The sequence below is a fragment of the Gavia stellata genome, chromosome 4, assembly GCF_030936135.1.
Source record: "Gavia stellata isolate bGavSte3 chromosome 4, bGavSte3.hap2, whole genome shotgun sequence".
Classification (NCBI taxonomy): domain Eukaryota; kingdom Metazoa; phylum Chordata; class Aves; order Gaviiformes; family Gaviidae; genus Gavia; species Gavia stellata.
Window position 1 is genome coordinate 2,991,450 of NC_082597.1, and position 23,463 is coordinate 3,014,912.

The following is a 23,463-nucleotide window of genomic DNA, read 5'->3' on the forward strand; positions in this document are numbered from 1 at the left end:
TCTGGAGCACAAGTCTGATGAGGAGCGGCTGAGGGAGCTGGGGTTGTTCAGTCTGGAGAAGAGGAGGCTGAGGGGAGACCTCATCGCTCTCTACAACTACCTGAAAGGGGGCTGCAGAGAGATGGGTGTTGGTCTCTTCTCCCAAGTGGCTAGCCACAGGAGTCTTTTCCAAACTTACAGGTCTTTTCCAACCTTAGTGATTCTGTGATTCTGTGATCCATTGCGATCACTGTGTAAACACTTCGGGACAAATTTCTTGTAAGGGAAGGGGAAGGCTGTGGTGTCTCTTTGGTACAAATAGGCTATTCTTCTTTGAGCCAAGCAGATGAAGGGCTTGGAAGGGGGAAAAAGAAAAGATAAAGTTTCCCAAATATCATTGTTGTTATTTGTCTGTTGCCAGTGTCAAGAAGTCCCAGCAGAAGACTGGTGCTTCCCTGGGTAAAACAAGTGAAGAGGCCAGATGGTAGGAGAGGCGGAACAATGTATATTCATGTATTTCAGCTATGTAAAGGTAATTCTTGTTTCACATTTAGGCTAGAGAAATTCAAAGATATGTGGATTCTGGATTGGCATCCAGAAGGCAGTATTTTTTCGGATATTATACACTAAAGAACACCTTTTTCACCTTTCAGACGTCTCCCCAGCATGCACCTCCGTGATTCTGGCCATCAAGCTCGGCCATGGGATCTATGGAGGGGATTTTACTCGCAGCACAGCCAGATCCAGATGCAGTTAATATTGTAGGCTGGAAAAAAAACGTATTACACATTATTAACATTATTCATCTCTTGGAAAGAGAATCACATGCCCAAAGGGGCTATGCTAATCCTAATTTTATGCCGTTATGATGTGGAAAAGGGGATGAAGCATCCGCTCAGGCCCAGAGCTCCAGCAGAAGCCTGGGCCACCCACCTCACACCCGGCTGCCCTGAGCCACCATTACCGTGGCCTCGAGGACGGAGGGCAGCGGCACACCGCCCCTTAGCCCCAGCAGAACGAGCAGAGCTGGGGGGAATGCGAAAGACCCCTCAGAACGGGGCCGTGCCCCGGGAGACCCCGACGGGCCATGAGGGACGACACCTCCCCGCCCGCAGCGCGGTCCCGCAGCCAAAGCACAGCCCGGGGATGGAAAGAACTACACTACCCAGCGGGCACCGCGCAGGCGCACAGCTGACGCCCGCCCTCCTCCTGGCGCTAAGCCTTCTGGGACTTGTAGTCTGCACTCCCCATGAAGTTTAGACCGAAAAAGTTTCCGCACCCTTGCCGGGTACCTCGCCGCTCTTCAGCGGGAGGTGCGCGGTTTCCATGGCTACGGCCCCAGAACCAATAGGGAGCAGTGTTCTGCGCGCGGGGGGCGGGGTGGGGCGAGCGGCGGGCCAATGAGGGGCGGCGTTGTTGCAGGGCGCGCTGGCAGCGGGGGCAGCGAGTCTCCTTGGGGCCGTCCCTGGCCGCGGCCTGGTGGCGCCGGGCGAGGATGGGCGGCGGCGGGAGCACCACCCGGCGCGTCACCTTCGAGGCGGACGAGAATGAGAACATCACGGTGGTGAAGGGCGTGCGGGTGAGAGCGGGGCTCCCCCGGGGCTCGGGTTCTCGCCGGGACCCGCAGGGACACTCGGGGCCTGGCTCGCCCTGGGCTGCCCCGAGCTCGGCCCGCCCCGGTCCCTCTCTCCTCTTTTTGTGCCTCTGCGCTGCTGGCGCCCGTCCCTGTCCCTGCAGCTCCGTCCCCTCACGCCTCGCGGTTGCTCTCCTCTGTTTCCATCCCCTCTCCCGCAGTGACATCCACCCCTTTCCCGCCCCAGCTCTGCTTTTTCATTTGGGTCTCTCCGGGGACCGGCGAGCCGCGGTGCTCAGGGGCAGCCTAGAGACGTCTGTCTTGGCAAGAAGCACGCCGTGAATAGGAAGCTGCCATCGGGGAGCCTTGCCCTCAGCCTGGTTTCCAAAGACAGGCGGCAGAACAGTTGTAGGAGAGATGTGTAACTAGAAGAGCTTGTTTTGCCTTTCCCCGACCTCTACGTGTGAGAGCTCCTCCCTTTCCCGTATTCTGCTCTCTTACATGCGGCATAGCCGACTTCCTGTGTCCCTGCAGGAGCATTCCTGTTCTTTCCCTATTTATGGCATGCTGTTGCCTATAATATACCAGAAGATAGTTTGTGACACAAGACACTTTGAGAAATCTTGCAGCTTAGAAATTTTTCAATGGAAGACACCATGAAGTTCATACCAGGAATGATAATAAGTTGTCTTTTATTTTTCATTACTGCTTATAGGGAGGAGTGTTGCAGAATGAACCATGATAGTAACTGCTGCCTATTTCAACAGACTAATATTTTTCAGTTCTGGTCATTTAATGCTCTCACGCAAAAAGGTGACAGTAATGTAAGTGTTCACAGGAGAGTTCATCTGCTCTGAAACATGCTGAAATTTTGGGAAGGGCTATTGGAATTTCTCTAAAGTATCCTGGATCTGAAAATATTGGGAATAAAAACTGAATGATAACACACGTAATAGGAAGATCTAGCTTCACTAAATAATGTTAGTCACTGGGATATTCAAAAGTGGATCTGTTTACATATGTAGAACTAACTGAAGTTAAGTTGAGAGTTTTAGGGCTGGGTTAAGAAATATTATGCTGAAGGAATTTTACACTTTTGGTTGTGTTTTAGATTACAAATCACAGCAAAATCTTTGCAACACAGATTTCTACTGGCGAGAGATATCATGCTCCAGATTTAGTAAGAATTTGCTAATTAAAATTAATTCTCATGGGCAGTCAAAACAGTATTTTGATAAGTTGGTGTTCGAGGAAACCAATAGGAAGTTATAAGTTGGAAAACAAAAGCTTTCACGTTATTACTTCTTTAACTTCTGTTATTTTTTTTCTGTGGACTACAGTAGCTCTGAAAGTGGGCATTACTTTTATTCTCAGTTTGATTCTGCATAATTTGTGACAGTATTTTTGTGCGTGCATGTGTTAACGTTAGAATGAACTTAGTGGTTGACTACACGTGCTGTGACCACTTGTGTTGCACAAGTGTTTTGAGGGCTTTTTAAGAATGAAGTTCTTCCTGGGTTAAGTGCTGTGCACCTGCACAGTGTGATATTTGACTCTCATCCAAATAACTGAGAAAGGCAAAAAGGCTGATTAATTACAAGCAACGTGTCAAAGGATGTTGTTTCCTTTACTGTTCCCTGTGTCGTGTATTTTGTCATATCAGTTTCTCTTGGTCTGATAAAGCCGAAATGATGTTGTTCAGCCTGATTGTTTCCACTCAGAGATGAGTGCTCACCCCACAAAAAAGGGAAATGCAAAGTTTATTTTGCATTGTTGATAAAATTTTAGCAGCTGTCTTATCTTATTTTGGGGCTCTGTGCTTTTTTTTTGAAGTTTTACTTCATTTTGGGGGGGAAAGAGAGGGATGATGGGGAAAAAGAAGGAGATGCAGTCTGACTCTGTTTGGGTCATGGGTTTTATTTTTCAGCTGTCTGACAGTGTCATTGATCGTATGAAGGAACCGTCTTCACCCAGTGGAAGACCGCAGTCTCAGCACCGATCAGCATCTGGTGCAGGTACACCCACGTTTTCTGTTTTTTAATGAGAGGAAGAAAATCAAATGTGCCTTTCAGAGCGTTGTAATGAACTCGTTGCCATTTTGTAGAGGTGATTTTTTTGACCTTACCTTTTTTGCTCCTTTCCTTTTGAAGAAGGAAGTAGTTTGTAGGCTTTTAGAGGAGTTATATTGCTCTTTATTTTCTTCCGCCTGACATTAAAATGTAAACCGCAACTGTTTATTTGACTTGGTTTTCTAAGGTATTATCCATTGTTAAAGACTTTTTTTTTTTTAAAAAAAAAAAACAAACAGGAAAAGCAAATATCAGTTCCAAATATGTATTGAGTTCTGAAGTGAAAACTCTTGCATACTTAATCAACACTAATTTTTAGTATAGTCACCTTCTGTTGAAATACACATAAGCGAACATTAAAAGAATAATGCGCTATTTTCCTATCATGGAAGAGTGGAAATAAGTCGCATACAGTTTATACAGATCGATGGCTCAAAGTGATGGCTTCCTTCACATTTTATATTTCATTATTGAGGCCTGTTCAAATGCACCAAACGGGCTTCGTGCCAGGCAGCCTGTACTCTGATGTAAAATACTTCAGCACAATGAACACGACGTAGCTGCTGAAGGAGCGAAAATGAATGGCGGGGATCGGAGCATGTGATTTATGTTTGTCAACTGTGTGAAACCTGTAAGGTTTAAGTAAGGCTTCTTACCAGTGTTCCAGAAATATTAATGAGATCTGTATTCCCTAAGGGCCTTTTGCTTTGATACTTACGAAAAATCCCACCAAAACTCAACACCCTGATTAAAAACAATTCCTGTGGCAGTAGTGGGCCTTGCAGCAAGACCTGAATGAGGAGAGCATAGCATCTTTCATCTGAAGCATAGAAAGTTGATTTCCTGTTGCTTAATTGAAGGTGTCTATGGTGTAGGTGTCTATATCCAAGCTGGACTCCCTCTGTCATTAGTAGAAAGAAAAAAAACACTTTGAGGGACAATTCACCTGGCTTATTTGAGAATTCTCCTTCAGGATGAGATGAATTGCCCTTTAGGAATACCGGGGTGAAGGGGTCAGATGTAAGCATCCAACGGTCAGGCGAGTCCAACACAGGATGTTTTACAAATACTGGGGCTCCCCAGTGATGCTGTTTTAGAGGTTTGTTTTTCCACTTTATGAATAGGAAGACTGTGGCATAGTGAAGGCAAGGAAAATATCAGTGTTAAAAATTACTTAAACTGTCACCTGGCTTGTGAGATGTAGTTTGCCCAATAAAAACGCTTGGAATCTAATGCTTCCTTAAGTAAGGTTTGAATGGAGAAGGGCTGTAGTTTCATGCATAGACTGCCAATTTGTCCGCCTTTTTTTCCTTTTAAATAGTAGCCTTCTCATTATATATATGTATTTTACTGTGGTGAAGAAATTAATCTAGGTAAAGCATTTATATGAAATAATACTTGCACATCCTATCTACTTCCATGGCAGTGCTTGTTGCTTTTTCATCCTTAAACCTGGCTTATGGAAGTAGTTTTGTGAATAAGCATCTGTGATTTTTGGGATGCGGTGACTAGAGATGAAGGCTGTAATACCGCCGTAATTCTTTGCTAATTCACAGTATGTACATAGCTGATCCTTTATTTTGTTTCTCTTTGTGTGTTGGAAATAGTGCTCTTTTTTTTTTATTTATTGAAAGGCGTAATGAATTGCTTGACCCTTCGCAAGCTTGAAAAACCTTATGTGTATTTTTGCTTTAAGAACTAGTGATTTAGGTGAAGTGCTTGTATTTCCCCAGGAAGGCATAATCGGTGTTATACCTCAGTTGCTAGAATGATTTGTATTTAAGAGGATTAAATTATACTTAAGTACATGTTACCATACCATCCATTTCTCTTTCATTGAATGTTTTTTGATGAAGAATTACAAACTATTGAATTTCTTTGATGCTGTAAGAACAGTCAACCTATTTGTTTATTTTGTAGCTACATCTAACCTGTCAGAGTCTGTGTTTGTCTGATAAGGTGTCATTACTGGAAGGGCACTCGCTCCAAAGCTAGTGCTCTGATCACTTAATATTGAACTACTCTCTGTTGACGGCTGTGGGGGCTGGATCCCAAATCTGGAGATTTGCCTCCTGTGATGCAGCAGCGCTGGGGCTTGGTTTCTCGGCAAAGCCGCTTGCACAGTTAATGAGAGACCTCTCGCCAGGCAGCTTCTCCCCTCCTGTTCATGAATCTGGTGATAGTGACTTCTTTTTCACAGAATAATTAAGGTTGGAAAAGACCCGTAAGATCATCAAGTCCAACCATCAACCCAACACCACCGTGCCCACTTTTCTGACAGAGTGGATCACTCACTGCTTCTGAAGAGAGTTTTCCAAGGATGGTGGTGTTTGGAGGCTGGCTCCGGCTTTTGGATTACCAGCTGGGCAACTTTCGAACTTGACAGTTTGTTAGCCTGCATTTATATCTTTATATATTCTAGACAAATAACACTTTCCTACAAAAATAAAAAAGATGTCTAGAGGGAGAAACATTAGAGCTATTAAAAACAGCCCTTTCTTTAAGTCAAGTCTTTGATAGCTTTTGGTGGAGGAATAATGGATTACATTACATGAAGGAATGTGTATCTTGGTGCCTGCCAATATATGATACATTTATTGACTTCAGTTTGGGGTCGGAAAATGAAATTGCATACACTTACAATGAAATCCGACATCTAAATACTATGTCTTAAAGCATCCTAGCTTGCTTGGATCATTTTCTGACTTCTGAGTAATATTAAATGCACTAAAATATTTAACAAGTGTAAAATCTTTAAAGTATGTCTGTAATTCCTAAAGCAATATTGATGAAAAATAATTTGGTCAGACAACGAGTACTTTTTTTTTTCTGAGTGTGTATTATACCTAAAGCTTTAGTCATAACAGACAAAGGGAATGATTTAATTCATTTTAGCTTAGTGGATATCTGAAAAGCTAATAGTCTATTATGGAAAAAAAAGAACAACAAATGCTTAAATTATCAAGAGTCTCTGCATCTCAGACAGCCATTTTTTTTTCCCTTTGCAGAAACAGATTACACTGAGGATACAGAGGATTTTTGTCTGTCTTTTTTTTTTTTTAACTGTATTATTTGTTATTGTTACTATACTGTCCTCATGAAAACAAAGCAGTAAAGGACCCGTGGCATAAAGTACTATGTATTGTGTAGGTGTGTAATAAAGTGAGCACTGCTGAAGACTCTTCAGAAATTGGGTTAGACCTAGCATGTTTCCAATGGAGAAAAATATATTTCTTAGCCGTGCTCATTTGTGTGGAATGATGCCTTTTAATTGTGTACTCTGTTGTGTTGGTGTCCATGTATTTTGGTGGAGTTTCAGTGGCCCAGAGTATCTTGGCTCAATCAGAAACATACAAAGAAGCATTATTGAGATGTACAGGAACGAGTATTTGAATAATCGGGTTCTAATTTGAGATGCAAGCAGGATTTAACTGAACTTCAGGAGACCAAACTTCAGCTTATGAAGAGAGCTACTTGGTGGGATCCCATGGGAGGCAGCTCTGAGGGATAAGCTCAGGAAAGCTGTAAGGTCCTCAGGGACAACCTCTTCCTAGTGCAAGAACGGTCCATTGCAGTACTTGGGAAAATTAATAGATATATTGGGAGGCTGGTCTGGTTAAACAGGAAGCTCGTGATAGAGCTTCAGTGTATAAATGAGGTCATCAGGAGATGGAAGCAGAGAGAGAATGTGAAATGAGTGGATTTGTGGGTGAGGGGAAGGCAGTAGGTGTCATTTACCTCAACTTCAGCAAGGTGTTGGACACCATCTCTCCCAGTATTCTTGTATCTAAGTTAGGATGTTGCAGTGTGCGTAACTGGACAACAAGTTGGGTTAAAAAAACTGTTTTGGATGGTCAGGTTCAGAGGGTTGTGCTTAATGGGTCATACTCTACCTGGAGGCTGGTATCGTGTGGGGTTCTGCAGGAGTTTGTCCTATTTAACAGCTTTATTAATATCCAGGAGGAGGAGGTGGACTACATGCTCTTCAGTGCAGAGGACCACAAATTGGAGGCACGCAGTCAATATGCACGAGGGCAGGGTTGCTATCCAGAGAGACCTAGACCGGCTGGAGGAATGAGCCAACAGGAACCTCATGAAATTCAACAAGGGCAAATGCAAAGTCCTGCACCAGGGAAGAAGCAACCCCTTGCCACAGTGCAGGCTGGGGCCTGCCTGTCTGGGGTGTAACACTGCTGAAAGGAGATGAGCTGGGTGTGGGCCAGCTTTGTGCCCGGGTGGCAAAGAAGGCTGGGAGCATCCTGGGCTGCATGAACAGGAGCATGTCTAGGAGACAGAGGGAAGTGATTATCCTCTTCTATTCGGCACTTACAGATCACATCCCGAATACTGCATCCAGTTTTGGGTCCCCCAGTAGAAGCCATTGATCAGCTGGAACAAGTTCAGCAAAGGTCAGGGGCTGGAGTGCCTTCCCTGTGAGGAGAGGCTGAGGAAACTTGGCTTGTTCAAGGTTGAGCAGAGAAGGTTTTTAGGCGTCCCAATAGCGGCCTTCCCATACCTATGGGGCTTATTGAGAAGCTGGCAACAGGCTTTTCTTGGTGATGCATTGTGTGAGGGCAAGAGGCAGTGGACATTGAAGCAGGAGAAGTTCAGAGTGGCAATAAGGAAAAACTTTATCATGATGAGACCAGTCAGGTGTTGGTTTCCCAGTGAGGCTGTGCAGCCTCTGTCCTTGGAGGCTTTCAAGATGTGAGTGGATAAACCCTTGAGCAATCTGGTCTGATCTCAAGGCTGATCCTCCTTTGAGCAGAGAATTTGACTAAATGACTTCCTGAGGCCCCTTCTGACCTGAATGATTCTGTGATCCTGTGATTTGATGGTAGGGTGTGAAAATAAGTTTGCTCGGTGCAACAGAGCATTTTTAAAACTTACAATGTGAAAAGGGACTATTGTGACCACCTGGGCTGGTCTCTTGCAATGTGGAGCCCAAGAGAGTGTGGCTAAGAACTTTTACACCGGAGTCATTGCCCTTGTTCCTTGTCTGGCTGTTAGGAAGATATTTTTTTTTATTTTTTATTTAAAGAATTACAGCGTGTGCTGATGGCAGCAGTAATTGTGGATAGTCAGATGCTGCATGATAAAAAGTAAAACTCGAATACCTCATGATAAATGTTGTGGGAGGCTCTGCTTTATTGCTCGTAACTTTGAATTGTTTTGTATTTTCACTTTTTATGAGTATCTGGAAGTTTACAGATTTTGGCTAAATTTATGCCGGTTAAGCAAGAATTCTCTGCAAATAAATCCCGTTAGTTCTGTGCCCCTTAATGTATTAATTGTTTTCATCTACCTTCTTGTTGCAACAACACTTCTTCTCTGCAGAAACCTAAAGTAAACTGACATTTCTGTGATTTTATTTTGTAAAATTCCTCTTATTTTTAGAAAAGGAGAAAACCAGAGCTTTAGAAAGATGTTTTGGTGCATGAGTTTCCCTGCTGTTTATCTTGTTGTGAGACACCATAAATCTCAGGCAGTTCCTTTCAGCCACTGACACGGATTTGCAACCTTTCTTCCTGCAGCAGCAACCAGGAGAGCTTGGTGTCTCCATTTGGTAATGTTTATTTTGCCCTCCTCTAGGTACAGTTCTGTGTACTCTTTAGAAGGAGGTTTTAAAGTTACCTGGTACCAAAAACCTCTGTGAAATAATTCAAGTAGGAATCCCCAGTCAACAAACTGAGCTGGTCTGTGGATCACTGGTAGCCTGGAAGGCCATGGTTTGCATCTTATAGAATAATCACAGAATGATGGGGTTGGAAGGGACCTCTGGAGATCATCTAGTCCAACCCCCTGCCAGAGCAGGGTCACCTGGAGCAGCTTGCACAGGAATGCATCCAGGCGAGTTTTGAATATCTCCAGAGAAGGAGACTCCACAGCCTCTCTGGGCAGCTTGTTCCAGTGCTCTGCCACCCTCAAAGTAAAGAAGGTCCTCCTCATTGTTTAGGTGGAACTTCCTAATAATATTTGGTTTGTTTTTAATATTATACTTGTGGTTTTGTTTTGATTTCCCTCTGATGTCTGGGGAGGGAGGAAAGTAGTTTTTCAAAGGGATGCAGAGACATTTGTGAGAAATACTGATGACTTGTGATAGGCTTTTGGTCTGAAAATCTTGGAAGCCTCTAATGTAGCTGTCATGCCAAGAATATATTCCAAAGAATATTTGGCAGTTTTGTTGGGTAAGGTTCATCCTACTGTTCTTGATGAAGGAAGTAGATATATGGTGTAATACTTTGACATGTGGAGGAAGGGCAGCTTCATCAGAACATCATTGGTTCTGACACCAGGCAATAGTCTGCTCAGGGTATCTATTTTTTGATGCATGACCTAAATTTGAGCAAGCCATCTTAGGTATTCTTGCACATGTGATGCTGCAGTGCTTGCTTGCTATATTGCCACTTAGTTGTCACTGAGTTTCTTGGAGATAACTTTATTTTCAGTGATGTGTATTGATATTCTTTGGGTTAAAGGTTCAGTATTGATGGAAGTATTTTATTATCAAAAGGTGAAACGTCTTGTAACTCACTAGACTGCTAAAGACGCCAAACTTTTAATGCTGTCACTGTAACAGCAAATCTTTAGTTGAGCCTGACATTCATGTCACTAGATTGCAGGAGTATAGGGAAGATAGAATTATGCATGGGAGATGAAGCAAGTACTGCATAAATTAAAGTTCTCACTGTCTGTGTGACATGCAAGGTGTTCTGTGAATGCTTTCAGGTGGATGGGTATGTTCTTGTAAAATAGTACTGAAATTAGAAGGAAAAACTAGCAAATAATGCAACTTGTACAACTGGTTTTTTCTTTTAGTTCATAGTAATTTGGAGTTCAGGGCTGTGGAAGGGCTTAATTCACTCCATGTCCTCAAAGTACAGTATTGACCTCGCCAAAAAGATGGTGTGTAATTAATGGAGAGTTGGGTAGGCATGATGAGAATATTAGAGTAGGCAAAACGCCGTAATTTAATTGTTTAAAAGACTTGGATTGTTGAATATGGAAAAAGTACATCATTGTATAAGAGAACATGAAATGCTCATCTCGCTTATGAACAGAAATTTTTTAAGGTGCGAGTGAAAAAGCCTGGATGTGCCTGGGGTGCTCTCTTGTACTATATTCCCAATGTTTGTCCGATTCAAAAGTAGTGTTTTGATTCTTCATTGAAAAACTGTCTTTGAGATGTCATGAGGACTGCACCTTTGGGCTGCCCACTTTAATTGTATTTCGAGTGCTTATATATCTTGTGCAACAACAGACGTTTTAAACAAATGTCCAAAGATAGAACAAGAACAAAAGGCAAAAGGTGTTGGAACTTCTCATGCAAATGTCATATATTTAGGGCTATAGTCTGATGTTACAACTAATCTCATCTAACGGTCTCACATCTGATCATGTCTGTTGCTATAACAACTTGGTGTCCAGTGATCTAAACCATCCAGAAACGCCCCCCAAGACGACTTCTGTACCAGCTTAGCTCCCTCAGTTGAAACTTGTGTATTTAGAGGGGGGAAGCAAGGGGCAACGGCATCGCTTTTCCTTTTTCGTGATGACCACCTTTTGGAACAGCTTTGCAGATTATGTCAAACTTCAGTTTTTCTTTCCTGAATCAGCTGCTTAAGCAACTTCACCACTGATTGTCGAAGTGCCAGTGGAAGGGAGTAAGCCTGATCATGCAGTTAATGGAGCTGGAGAGCGCATGGCTCAAGCAGTCTGGAATACATCTTCAGAAGGAGAGTGTTGTGAGGTGAAACAATCCTCAAACTTTCGTAGACTAGAATTATTTTTTTTCTCCCTAATACTTACGCTGGTCAAGGAAGGATTTCCCCACCCCCCCCCACCCCTAAACAGAAAAGAACTTTTACAGGTAAATTAGTAATAACAATTAAAAAAATCCAACCCAACCAGCCCCCTGAAATACCTTATTTATATCTCAGTATAGTAGTGGACTGCATGAAATACATACACTTAAATACACTCCAAGAAATGACATTGTGTTAATGTTAATCCGGAGTTTGACATGATATAAATTTGGCTTAATTTTGATTGTGCTGTTGGAAGGATGGGCCAGATGTAGACGAGGTCTCTCTGTCTCTCATCTCCTCCTCTCTCTTTCTGTTTCTTTCTTTCATTGCAATGAAATGATCACGTTCAACTTTGTATGAAAAAAGTGGCCCGTGTGTGGGAGGCATTTAAGGCTAGAATTGCAGTAATTGATTCCCATCCCTCCTCCTGCTCCCACTATTGCTTTATTTGTTGTTATTCAGTGTTGTAAAGGGAACTAAAGAAACGAATTCCGAGGTTTTCAAGGGTTCTGCAAATGGAGGAATTAGATTTTAGAGAGCTTGTGGGATTGAGTTGTGGGGTTGGTTTTTTCCCCCCCTACGTGAGGGTTAGGGTGAGAAAGCCAATATATCCCATGAATATTGTCAAATACTGGGTGGACATTTGATTGATTTATTTAGGGGTTCTCATTTTATAACCGATAGAGAACTTGTGGTATTCCAAATGAAATTTAAAGAAAGACCACTTGATGTGTCAGGTCCTGTCCTCCTCGTATGCGTAAGTAACTAGGTCTCAAGTCGAGGTAGATTCATTGCCATGATAGTCAGCTTCTTTTATAGTTTTTTCTTTTACAAATGGTTTTCTGTGCGTGTGGCTTTTTGCAGATAGGCAGAATTTATCTTTCAGTGGGCATTCATTTAGAAGTGTCATTTTTGTTTCTATATATTCTTAGAAACAGGTAGTTCTTATGTACCGCATACTGTGTGCTTTTTGGTCTCTAGTGGATTTGTCGAAATTAAATTTCATGCTATTCTGCTTAAGGCTGTGTGTGCTCTATTAGGGTTTACTGAGTGCAGACGTTTGCTCTAAAAATCTTTCGGAGGAGTTGCATGGTACACATATAAAGCAACTTTTGTCATAGCTAGTATAACAAGCATATCCAAAGTACTTACTTAGAAATTGCTTGTGAGTTAGAGGTTAGAACCACCTGCTTTTTGATGTGGAAGCACAAGATTCATGCATGCTAAAACATAATCTTCCAGTAGTTAGCAGAAAATCATGTTGAAAAACAGCTGTTGGTGGCTGGTATGTGATTCTTGTATTAATTTCTAGTGCTGCAGTAAGCTTAATTAAGAAAGCCAGGGAAACTGTCTCTAAAAACAGAAAAAAATTAACCTGGGAAAAAGAGATTGTGCACAGTTCTTGGAGTCCTTTGCCAAACAGCATGTAATAATGAGTTTTAAGAACTAAATGGTTATGCATTTATGCATGGAATTGCTGCCATTGCCTTTTACTAGTTCCAAATACTGAACTGTTTTGTAGTTAAATCCTGGCAAAGTTTTAGACCTTTGAGCATAGACAGTCGGAGCCTCGCCTTAGGCTGAACTTTTTGAAAATGCAGCCAGAGTTTATCAAATGTTTATGAGGCAGACGCAGGGAAAGACAGTGTGGGGGGTTTTTTTTGAGTTTTGGTTTTGTTTTTTTTTTTTTCATGTTAGAATTAAATAAACATCTATCTGGCAACATGCTTCCCCCCTTTCATTTTTTTCTTAATTTCAGTTCCATTATCCATTAGAAATCTGAATTTGACAGAAGAAAATGCCTGTTGCTGAGACATATTTGTTGTGGTCCTTGTTAGAAATCTCCCATATATGTTCTTGCAGAAATCGGAGTTCATATGTGCTCAAGTTCTTGGTTCATATTGAGAGTTAAATATGCTGAAGATTGGCAGCAGTAGGCATTGAACTATTTAATATTTCCTCTGAAATTTCAGCCTTTGACTTCTCTAGTCCATGCTGCGTCTGGGCACCAGAATAAAACCCAGCTATTTCTCCTTTGTCCTTCGGAGACCTTCCTGGGATTATAGGTCAAAAAGACCAGATAGCTGGCTAAGATAAAAGGGTTTGTAATTGAAAGGATTGTTGGGATAGAAATCATTTGGAGCAGTTTGAGTGATTTTGCCATCTTAAAGAATAAAATAAAAAATATTGATAATTTTAATGAAATAAAACCAATGACTAAATTAGAACTGTTTGCTTTCACCAGTATTAGTCTTGACAGCACTGTGCAAGGAAATTGTCATTCTGCTATATAGCATCCTCTCTGGTTTTATAGTAAAATGCATTTTCATCCAAATTATCTCTCCACTGACTACAACTGTCAATGAAATGAAAAGAAGTGAGGGACTGCTATAAGGGGAGAATGTATCAAAATATGTCTAAACTAAGTCTCCACTGAACTGGTAAGAGATTGTTGTGCAGGACAAGGAGACCTCCAAGTAATAAAACCTTGTGGTTTTAATAGTAAATGCTACTTTCCATCACAATTTATTTATCTGTTAGAGAATCTTCAGTGTGATACTAAAGAATACTTTAAATGTATGGTTTATCGCATTAAGAGGAAAAGAAAAGCTTTGTTTTATTCTTTCATCTTCAGGCTGCAGCGAATTGTTACTAAAACTCTTCTTCACTTGTCAGATCAGGCAGGTTAAGTGTATTGTATAGTGTTGCTTCTTGAAAGCTTTGTACTAGTTGTTTTTTAGTTAAACAGGAGGTAACCACTCAGAGACTTTTTTTCTTCTGCCTCAGGGGAACAGTAAGCATTTTCAGCTACTGCTACGATTTTTTTTCTAAGACTGTTTTGCATGTGTACTAAACTCCTTGATTTTTCAATGATCTCATATTGAGATATATTACTAAATTTTTGGGGAACACCAGACTGAAAATTGCATTTTTCAGATATTACTACCTGTTTTTTGAAACCTAAATGTAAAAACTAGAGGGAGAACATTATTTCTTCCCTTGGATTGCAAGGTTTGTTGTGTACCTCTGTCAATGCTTCATGAAGCCAGTTTTTCTGATTCTCATTTTTAGCTTCATGAACCATGTTTGATTTCACCTAATGTTAATCATCTGAAAAATAAGCATCTAAACGAAGACAATCATTTAGGCCAGGGGTGAGATCATCATAGAATCATAGGATGGTTTTGGTTGGAAGGGACCTTAACGATCATCTAGTTCCAACCCCCTGCCATGGGCAAAGACACCTTCCACTAGACCAGGTTGCTCAAAGCCCCCTCCAACCTTGCCTTGAACAATTCCAGGGTTGGAGCATCCACAACTTCTCTGGGCAACCTGTTCCAGTGCCTCACCACCCTCATGGTGAAGAATTTCTTCCTAACATCTAATCTAAATCTACCTTCGTTCAGTTTAAAGCCGTTACCCCTTGTCCTATCACTACATGACCTTGTAAGAAGTCCCTCTCCAGCTTTCTTGTAGGCCCCTTTCGGGTACTGGAAGGCTGCCATAAGGTCTCCCCGGAGCCTTCTCTTCTCCAAGCTGAACAACTCCAATTCTCTCAGCTTGTCTTCATAGAAGAGGTGTTCCATCCCTCTGATAATTTTCATGGCCTGCCTCTGGACTCCCTCCAACAGGTCTGTGTCCTTCTTATGTTGGGGGCCCCAGAGCTGGTCGCAGTACTGCAGGTGGGGTCTCACCAGAGCGGCTTAGAGGGGCAGAATCCCCTCCCTCGACCTGCTGGCCACGCTGCTTGTGATGCAGCCCAGGATACGGTTGGTCTGCTGGGCTGCAAGAGTGCACTGCTGGCTCTTGGTGAGCTTCTCATCCACCAACACCCCCAAGTCCTTCTCCTCAGGGCTGCTCTCAATCCATTCTCCGCCCAGCCTGTATGTGTGCTTGGGATTGCCCCGACCCCCGTGCAGGACCTTGCACTTGGCCTTGCTGAGCTTCATGAGGTCTGCACAGGCCCACCTCTCAAGCCTGTCGAGGTCCTGCTGGATGGCATCCCTTCCCTCTAGCCTGTCGACCGCACCACGCAGCTTGGTGTTCGTCTCACACGGTGGTTTGTTCCATCCTGTGAAGGGCTTCTATTTCTCCTTAATCTCTGGAGCTTTATACAGAAAAAGTTGAGATGAGTGGTTCGTTGAAGATGCTTGACTTTTTTTTTTTTTTTCCTCTTCTTTTATTTTTTTTTGTTCTCTTTCTTTTTTGGCAAGAAGGAGGCAGCTTATCATGAGAAAGGACTGAATTATCCCTGATGTTACTAAGTGACATTTCTCTCTAGGGGGAGATGGCACTGAGTTGTCTGAAATTTAAGTAGAAAAAGTAGTGTCTGCAGAAATTGGTATAAAGAATTAATAAAGGCAGTGATTATATGGAAGACTGACTTCAATGCTAATCAGCAACCTAAGGTAACTAATTTTTGGAAAAGCAGCACTGGATATCACATCACTTTGGTCCTCAGTCAAAACTTAGTTGACAGTCTTCTGTTCTGTGCCAGTTTGTCTGTTGAAGAGATTGCTGAACACACTGGCTTCTTTTAATCTGCTCTGTCATTTGCAGAAGAGAGGAGAGAATGTTTTACTCAAAGAAAAAGTGAACCTCGTGTATTTCTGAATTAATTGGAAGCATCTTTGCTGACAGTCAGATTATTCTTTCTCCTTAGGATTTTCGTATTTGACCTCTTGCCCACTAGACCAGCCTCTTTCTTCTTCCCTGCACCTTTTAGTAAATTCCTGAATTCACTTTCTGGTATTTGAGACGCTACTAGCTCTTGCATTTGCTCGTTCATGCTGGGTTAACATGCGACTTGGTGACTGCTCAAGGCGGTTTATTCTCAGAATGGAATTTGATCTGCTTGGTTTTGGCAATACTGCTACTCACTGCATCCTTCTGTAGTATCTTGTTTTCCTTACTGCTGACAGCTTATAACACTAAAAAGATATCAGTGGTGGAGATGGTGTAAGTATTATATCAGTTTAGAGACCAGTCATTTGTAAAAGTTGTTTTTGTTAGCAGATCTCATTACCCGTTATTAAAAATGTAGGTGTTAAATTATTGTTGTTGCAGGAATTTTAAACATTTCATCATTTGTCCTTTATTTTTATACAATTTCTGAATAATGAAAATAGTCATAAACATCATAGTTCCATATTGTTTACAATCAGTTTTCAGTTTTTACTACAAGCAGTAATGGAGTGCTAAATATTGGGCTGAAAATACTTAAGTTACCGCATTTCACCGTTGACAATACTGTAGCTGTCTCCTGACAATTAAATACAAATAAATGCTGAAGTTGAAGGAAGATACGTTACAATGCTCTGTAAGTCACCTCCACTTTCCTCAACAGAAACATATCCTTGTTCCTGTGCAAGGAGTGCAAGTGCCCTTGATACTTTTGTGGTGCATATATTTGAAATGTATACATTGGCTATTTCTAATCTGACTTCTTGTGTCCTGCCATTAATATTACATGGAGAAAGTGTACTGTGACTTTGTTACTAGACTTTCAGATTGTTCTCTAGAATAAACATGTTGCTGTATGGAATGTAGGAAACTGGAAACGTTACCCTTGAGACATAAGAAAGTACTTAGAGATCCTCCTGCGCTTCCCTTTCTAACACTGATCCTGATTTACAGGACCTTGTTAGGAATGCTCTTTAAAGGTTCTTATACTTTTGACTTGCATTTAAATTCTTTTCCTTGTACCCTTCTCGAGTCAGCAGCAATGAGACCGAATGTGCCGAAGTTTGCATCTGAGCTGAAGAAACAAATTCTGGAATTACTGTTTTCTCTGCACTGATACAAAACATCCATGTATCAGCCTGTTGTTATAACTTGAATGAATGAACAGGAGATAAGATTTGAGTGCGCCACAACAGCTGTTAAAGATCCACTTATTTATCACCGCAGGCTTCTTTGTACCTAATTTTAGGTGAAGTGATTTCCTTCAGACTTTGTGCACAGTTTCAGTACCCATGTTATTGATAAATAAAATCATGACTTGATATGGAGATGGTTACACTTTTTTTTGCTGAATAGTCAGCCTCTACCGGAAAATTTTTACTCCCTTTAAAATTCAGGGCAAAGTTGTTAGATTGCTTTAAATGTACAAAGTAGAAGTTTGGCGTCTTGATTTATCTTTCCCTGCAACTCCAACCACTGAGAAATCTGGTTAATGGGATCAGCAGATGTATTGATGAGTGTTATCTTTGGGTGAAACACTTCTTATTTTGTCTTTCCTGAACTTTTGCCTGTAAAGGCACACTTTCACTGCTTGTTTTTTCACAGTGTCTTTTATAGAACTTGTTTTTATCTTCTATCTTTCCCAGAATAACTTTCAAAGTTAATAACCAGTTTTATCCATACAGGTCAGAGAGCTAGATTTCTCAAGGGTAATTAGTTTATTTACATGTTTTCTGAAAATTTGCAAATGGATTGGTGACACTGGTACTATGTCAATGTTTCCTGATATGATTATTGACCAGCGTTATATATCATAGATTATCTTCATACTGTTGAACTGATTTGCAAAGTGAAAATAACTACCTATGTATCCTGCAATGCATGTTGCAACCTACTTTATTTGAACATAGAGATTTTTGTTGCACTCCTAGAAATGTCCGCAAAAGGATGTGTCCAGGACAGAGGGGGGAAGCTCCTTGCTGGATGTGGATCTGCTGCCGAATGGTTACAAAGGTCTCTCTTTCCAGCAAACACCCGTACCTTTTCCATCGTTATTGTCCGTACTCTTTTTCCATCATTATTGTCTTATCCTAGTGTAATTGTAGATTAGCTTCTCTGGATCCCATATACTTCCCCTTCCACTTTATCAGTGCTTTGAAATTTCTGTATTCATCTTTCCATCCTCCTGCTTACTGGATTTCTTCACCAGTCCTTTCTTTTCTAAAGGGCTGGTCTCCTTGGCCAGGAGGGGAATGGTACCTCTTGCTGTGTTAGCCTGTGCAGAACCCTGTCTGGAAAAAATTCAGAGCATTACTGGTGAGAAAGGAAAGATGGTTTGATGATAGGGTTGAGCTTGGAGGAGATAATGATACATGGAGACTTGCAGCAAGAGCTTCTTGCAACCCTGCCTGATGCATATAGAATCATTTAGGTTGGAAAAGAGCCTTAAGATCGAGTCCAACCATAGAAAGGCAGAGGCGGGGGAATCCTGGAGAGTTACAAGACTGTGGAAAAGCCTGTGCATCAATCACAGAATCACAGAATCAGTACGGTTGGAAAAGACCTGTAAGATCATCGAGTCCAACCTGAAAAAAAAAAAGAAAAAAAAAAAACAAAAAACCCAACACCAAAAAACCCACAAAAAAAAAAAAAACCCCACAAAACCCACGCCACACAACAACAATAACAAGCCACAACCCACCCAACACCACACAGCACCATGTCCATCAAGCTACATCCCACAATGCCACATCCACACGCTCCTTGAATACCTCCAGGGAGGGTGACTCTACCACCTCCCTGGGCAGCCTATTCCAGTGTTTCACCACTCTCTCAGTAAAGAACTTTTTCCTAATGTCTAGCCTGAACCTCCCCTGTCGCAACTTGAGGCCATTTCCTCTAGTCCTGTCACTAGTCACTTGGGAGAAGAGACCAACACCCACCTCACCACAACCCCCTTTCAGGTAGTTGTAGAGAGCGATAAGGTCTCCCCTCACCTCCTCTTCTCCAGGCTAAACAACCCCAGCTCCCTCAGCCGCTCCTCATAAGACTTGTGTTCCAGACCCCTCACCAGCTTTGTCGCCCTTCTCTGGACACGCTCCAGCACCTCAATGAACCTGGGGGATTTGGGAGAGCTTGGGTCAATATTAGGGGGGGTGATGCTTTGGGGCAATGCATGCAAATAGGCCAGATTAGGTTTTGGAAGGCCCTGGGGCTAGTGGTTGTGCTGCTGTTCTTGGCATGCTTTCTAATGCTTGGCTGTTACACACATTTGAAATTCAGCAGCTGAAGGGAAGGAACTGGGTGCAGAAAGTCACCATTCTTTGAGAACAGCTGTGGGATAGGACAAACAAGCGGTTGCTCCCCTCTTCAGTAAAATTCAAAGACAGCTTCTTAAATTTGACATGTCTTGTGGTAGCCTTGAGTAGCAGAGTAGTTACAAGTTAGTGACTGATGCTAGTATCAGTGTGTGTTGATATCGGTACAGGATGGTGATTTGGAACCACAGTTTCACAGCGTTACCTATTGCGTGACCCCTCAGGAGGCTGGGAGCCCCACGAATTATGCCCTACTACAGGACAGGTAGGCAAAACTCTCCTGTAGTATGTTGTGCTACTGATCAGTCAATACAAGTGCGCTGGTGGGCAGTCGCTGCATGCGTACCTTTGGGCCAGCTGTAAAATTCACCTTCTTTGTTCAAATAGTACGGTGACATGAGAGAAGGTAGGGTTATTGTGTATACAAGAGGAATAGAACCTAACTCCACAAGAAGCCCGGTTATCATTAATTTAGTTGCTCATGGGAAGGAAAATACTGTTGGTTTTTAATTTCACAAAGCAGAGAGAGCATTTCCTTTGGCATTTGGAGTGGTGAGTACGCAGCTGGCTTTGGAAATCGTGTAAGCAGTAGCGAAGGGGTTGAATGTCAGGAGGCTGATGAAGCATCATCGTCATGAAGCTTTGTCCTCCAGCAAATACCAGTCTTTGGTTAGCTTTCTTTATGTTTATTTGCCTTGCCCTCTTTGTCCTGATCGATTGTTCAGATTGGTGTGCTACGAAAGCACAGGCTCTATCGTAGGGCATGATAAGATCATTTAAAGTTAACGATACGTGAGTGTGAATGGAACACAAAATTTCAGTTTAGGTTGAAAAGTTAGGTGAATAGAAATTTATATTTTGCAAACATTTATTTGTGAAAAAGAAAAAAAAGGAGGGGGGATTGTTCCTTATAAGTGTGTACAGTCATTTGCACTGTGTGTATAGATTGCATAATGTAAGAAAATAACATTATTCTTTATCCAGTTACCTATTCATGCTAACTCATCCCATTCAGTCACTTGTTGGAAGTCTTCGCTTACCTTCTTTGGGTAGCAAGGCCCGTACCCTGTGCTTTGAACCACATTTACGTAAAAGCAGAGCCTCCTGCCCCCCCTGCAGTAGGCACACGGACATTTGACAATAAAATTCAATGCTTAGAGCTACTCTGAGCTTGCATTCCCACCAACGGAAAGGTATGTGAAAATACCCTCAACAGAGGGCTTTCTGATTCCGAGTGAGGAGCAGCTTTGTGAAGCTTCTTATTCCTCTCCAAAGCGACTGCAACCCCGAGCTGTAATTGGGTAAAATTGACTTTTCAGTGCCACTGATAGCGTGCAATCACAGCTGGAGAATCCTCTTTAAAGATGATGGTAGTAGATGAACTGAACATCAAAATTTGCTATTTGTGTAGCCTTGACAGTACGGAGAGTCCCGTGTGGGAGTGCTGGCCTGTGCAATAGCAGTTAGTAATTCTTTGCAATTAGCGGTGTCTTCTAAATGTAAAACTAAAGAGATGTTTTAGTTTATAAACCCTTTTACCTAGCGATTATGTGCAGCAATACATGATTATTGTACTGTCCTCTTTAGTGATAGATGATGTTCATTGAAATTCATGTGGTGAAAGAATTTGGGAACTATTTTATCCAAGAGAATAAAAGGGGTACTAGTAAATTTCCCCATACTGTCAGATAAAATAGCTTTGCAGTAAACTTATGAACCATAAAGATCAGAAACTGGACAACTTAAATTGTTCTGAAAGAACACGGCATGCTTAATCCTGTTGAAAGCAGAATCATAAAATCCTTCCCATCATCGCTTACAATATGATTATTTTTTAAAAGTTGAATTACAGAATCCTGATGCTTTTATCCGTTGTATTCAGCAAGAAAAGCCTTACAGTGTATGTGTAGTAGGAATTACTAGCACAGACAGCTGAAATAGCAAGTCTCTCAACTGTTGTATCCAATCGAAGGGTATTCTGCCAGTGGTAGTCTTGTAAAGGTATGTGACACTCCCGTTTCATTTTTTTTTTTTCTGGTTATTTAAAACAAACAGGACAGTAAAAGACTTGTGGCTAAACAGCTGCTGAAATCAGTTATTTCATATATACACACAAATTACGGAGGGGGGTGAGCAGGATGGGTTATTAAGAAGGTTCGGTTGAAATGATTTACAACCTTGTGAGGCCACTGAGAACAATTTTAAAAGTCACAATAAAATGTGTAGTCATGTAGCTGGCAGAGCAGGAATTCCTAGAGAAAATAAGAATTGGGTACCTTTTTACGTTAACTGGCTTCTTTAACTCAATCCACTTACTGGTGGTAAGTGACTTATTTTATTAGCTGTCACAGGTTTCAAGATATATTGCCCATATTTCATGTTTCTTCTCTTGCAGTGCTTCCCTGTGTCTGTCCCATTAGTTCTAACTGAAGTCCTCTAAGACAGGATGCTGCTTCTGTGTCAAGCATGCATATTTTTTGTAACGAATTCTAATTTTCTGGAAGAAAATTCTTGACAGTCATTTTTGAGGTTTCACTATACTGCGTTGAAATTCCTGTAACTTTTTTTTTTTTGAATAATCATGAAGTCTGATGGAAGAATCACACAAACATACAATTTTAAATTTGTGGTGAGAACCTCCGTCTATTCTGCCACCGCGATTGTCGTGACTCCAGGACATTTCTGCCTGCCTGCATTCAGGGCTGACAGTCTGAGCTTAGCATGAATGAGGGAGAGGTTAAGGTGTTTTCTGGGCGATGTGAAAACCCAGACTGAGTGTCACATAAGGATTTTGTAGTGGAAGAGCTCACACACTTATTTTTAAGCGGTCAGTGACTGGAAGGGCTGGCTACTCAGGCTCTTTGGCACAGCAGGATGGCCTTGTCCTGCACAGAGCTTTGCTCATGTGTCCTTGCTTCTTAACTCCTACCACTTTATTCTTCCATGCTCCATTTCTCCTTTCTGTGTTGGTTAAAAGCACTGATTCTAAGTTTTAGCCTTGGGTTTTTGTATTTTTTTTGATTTTCTGTCTTTCTGCGGATTGTATACATCCATTTCTGTTTGTTTACTTACTTTTTTTTTTTTCTGTTAGCTTATTAGAATGTAACCTTGGACATGCTAGGGAGTAATGGAAATTCGTCTCTGCTTTTCTTGTTTAGTTGTGAATCTCAAAAATGAGTTATTCTTGTTAAATATAGCTGTTAAGCACAGGCAGATAGAACCCAAATCAAAGAATGGCAGGGGAAAACCTTGTAATCCTGCTCTCCCCTGTTTTTTCCAATCCCCCTCATAAGTTTGTTGTTGGGATTTACTGCTAAAGTCACAAAAATAATGGGATACTGAAAAGAGGATGTTGCAAATTTAATATGAACTAACTTTGCTTTGCTATTTCTAGATCATGTACCATCTTGTTTCTAATTTAAGTTAGTATAAATTGATTGATACCCACATTTACGTTGTAAAATAGGTAATGTAATATATGCAAGAGCACCTTTGGAAACTAAAATATTAAATATTTTCAGATTATGCACACTTAATTGCATTGTTTTCATATTTAATTATCTTATGAGCTTGTTTAAGTATTGCTGCACATTACCAATATTTAACAGTTGATAGAAATTTCTGTCCTTGGAGGCGCACTTTATGTTTGCACTGAATCCATGATCGCAGGAAGTGCCTGTAATTGTGAATTTAAATGGAAGAGTTGCTGTATGTGTTGGTAGCTAAATTTGTATGAGTCTGAAAATAGAATTTATTCTTAGGAATGCTAGTCTTTAAAAATAGTAATTAAATTAAAAAAACCCAAAAAACAACAGTTAAAATGCTGACTATGCCTTGATCCGTGGCTCATATGAAGAAATTTGAGAAATTTGTAATAAGGTCACTCATGAAAGCAACTGTTCTGGCATACGTAGGTACTTGTTTCTGATAGTTCACCTGTACATATATCAGAAAACTTCCCGAGGGTCTCTAAGGATTCCTTTGTTGTAGGGAGAGACAGGGAAAGAAACAGGTACTTTGGTCTTTAAGGCAAA

At 41.4% G+C, this 23,463-nt stretch overlaps 1 protein-coding gene across 3 annotated transcripts in view; it reads left to right on the plus strand.

The window, feature by feature from the left end:
* Window positions 1–1,455: 1,455 nt before the first annotated feature.
* Window positions 1,456–23,463, plus strand: part of CHCHD3 (coiled-coil-helix-coiled-coil-helix domain containing 3) — a 164,169-nt gene continuing 142,161 nt past the window's right edge. For all 3 annotated transcript variants that reach the window (XM_059816777.1, XM_059816774.1, XM_059816775.1), the window contains exons 1-2: window positions 1,456–1,558; window positions 3,480–3,567. In XM_059816777.1, coding sequence (XP_059672760.1) covers window positions 1,475–1,558; window positions 3,480–3,567 — 172 coding nt within the window. In that variant the 5' untranslated portion in view covers window positions 1,456–1,474. The remainder of the gene's footprint in view (window positions 1,559–3,479; window positions 3,568–23,463) is intronic.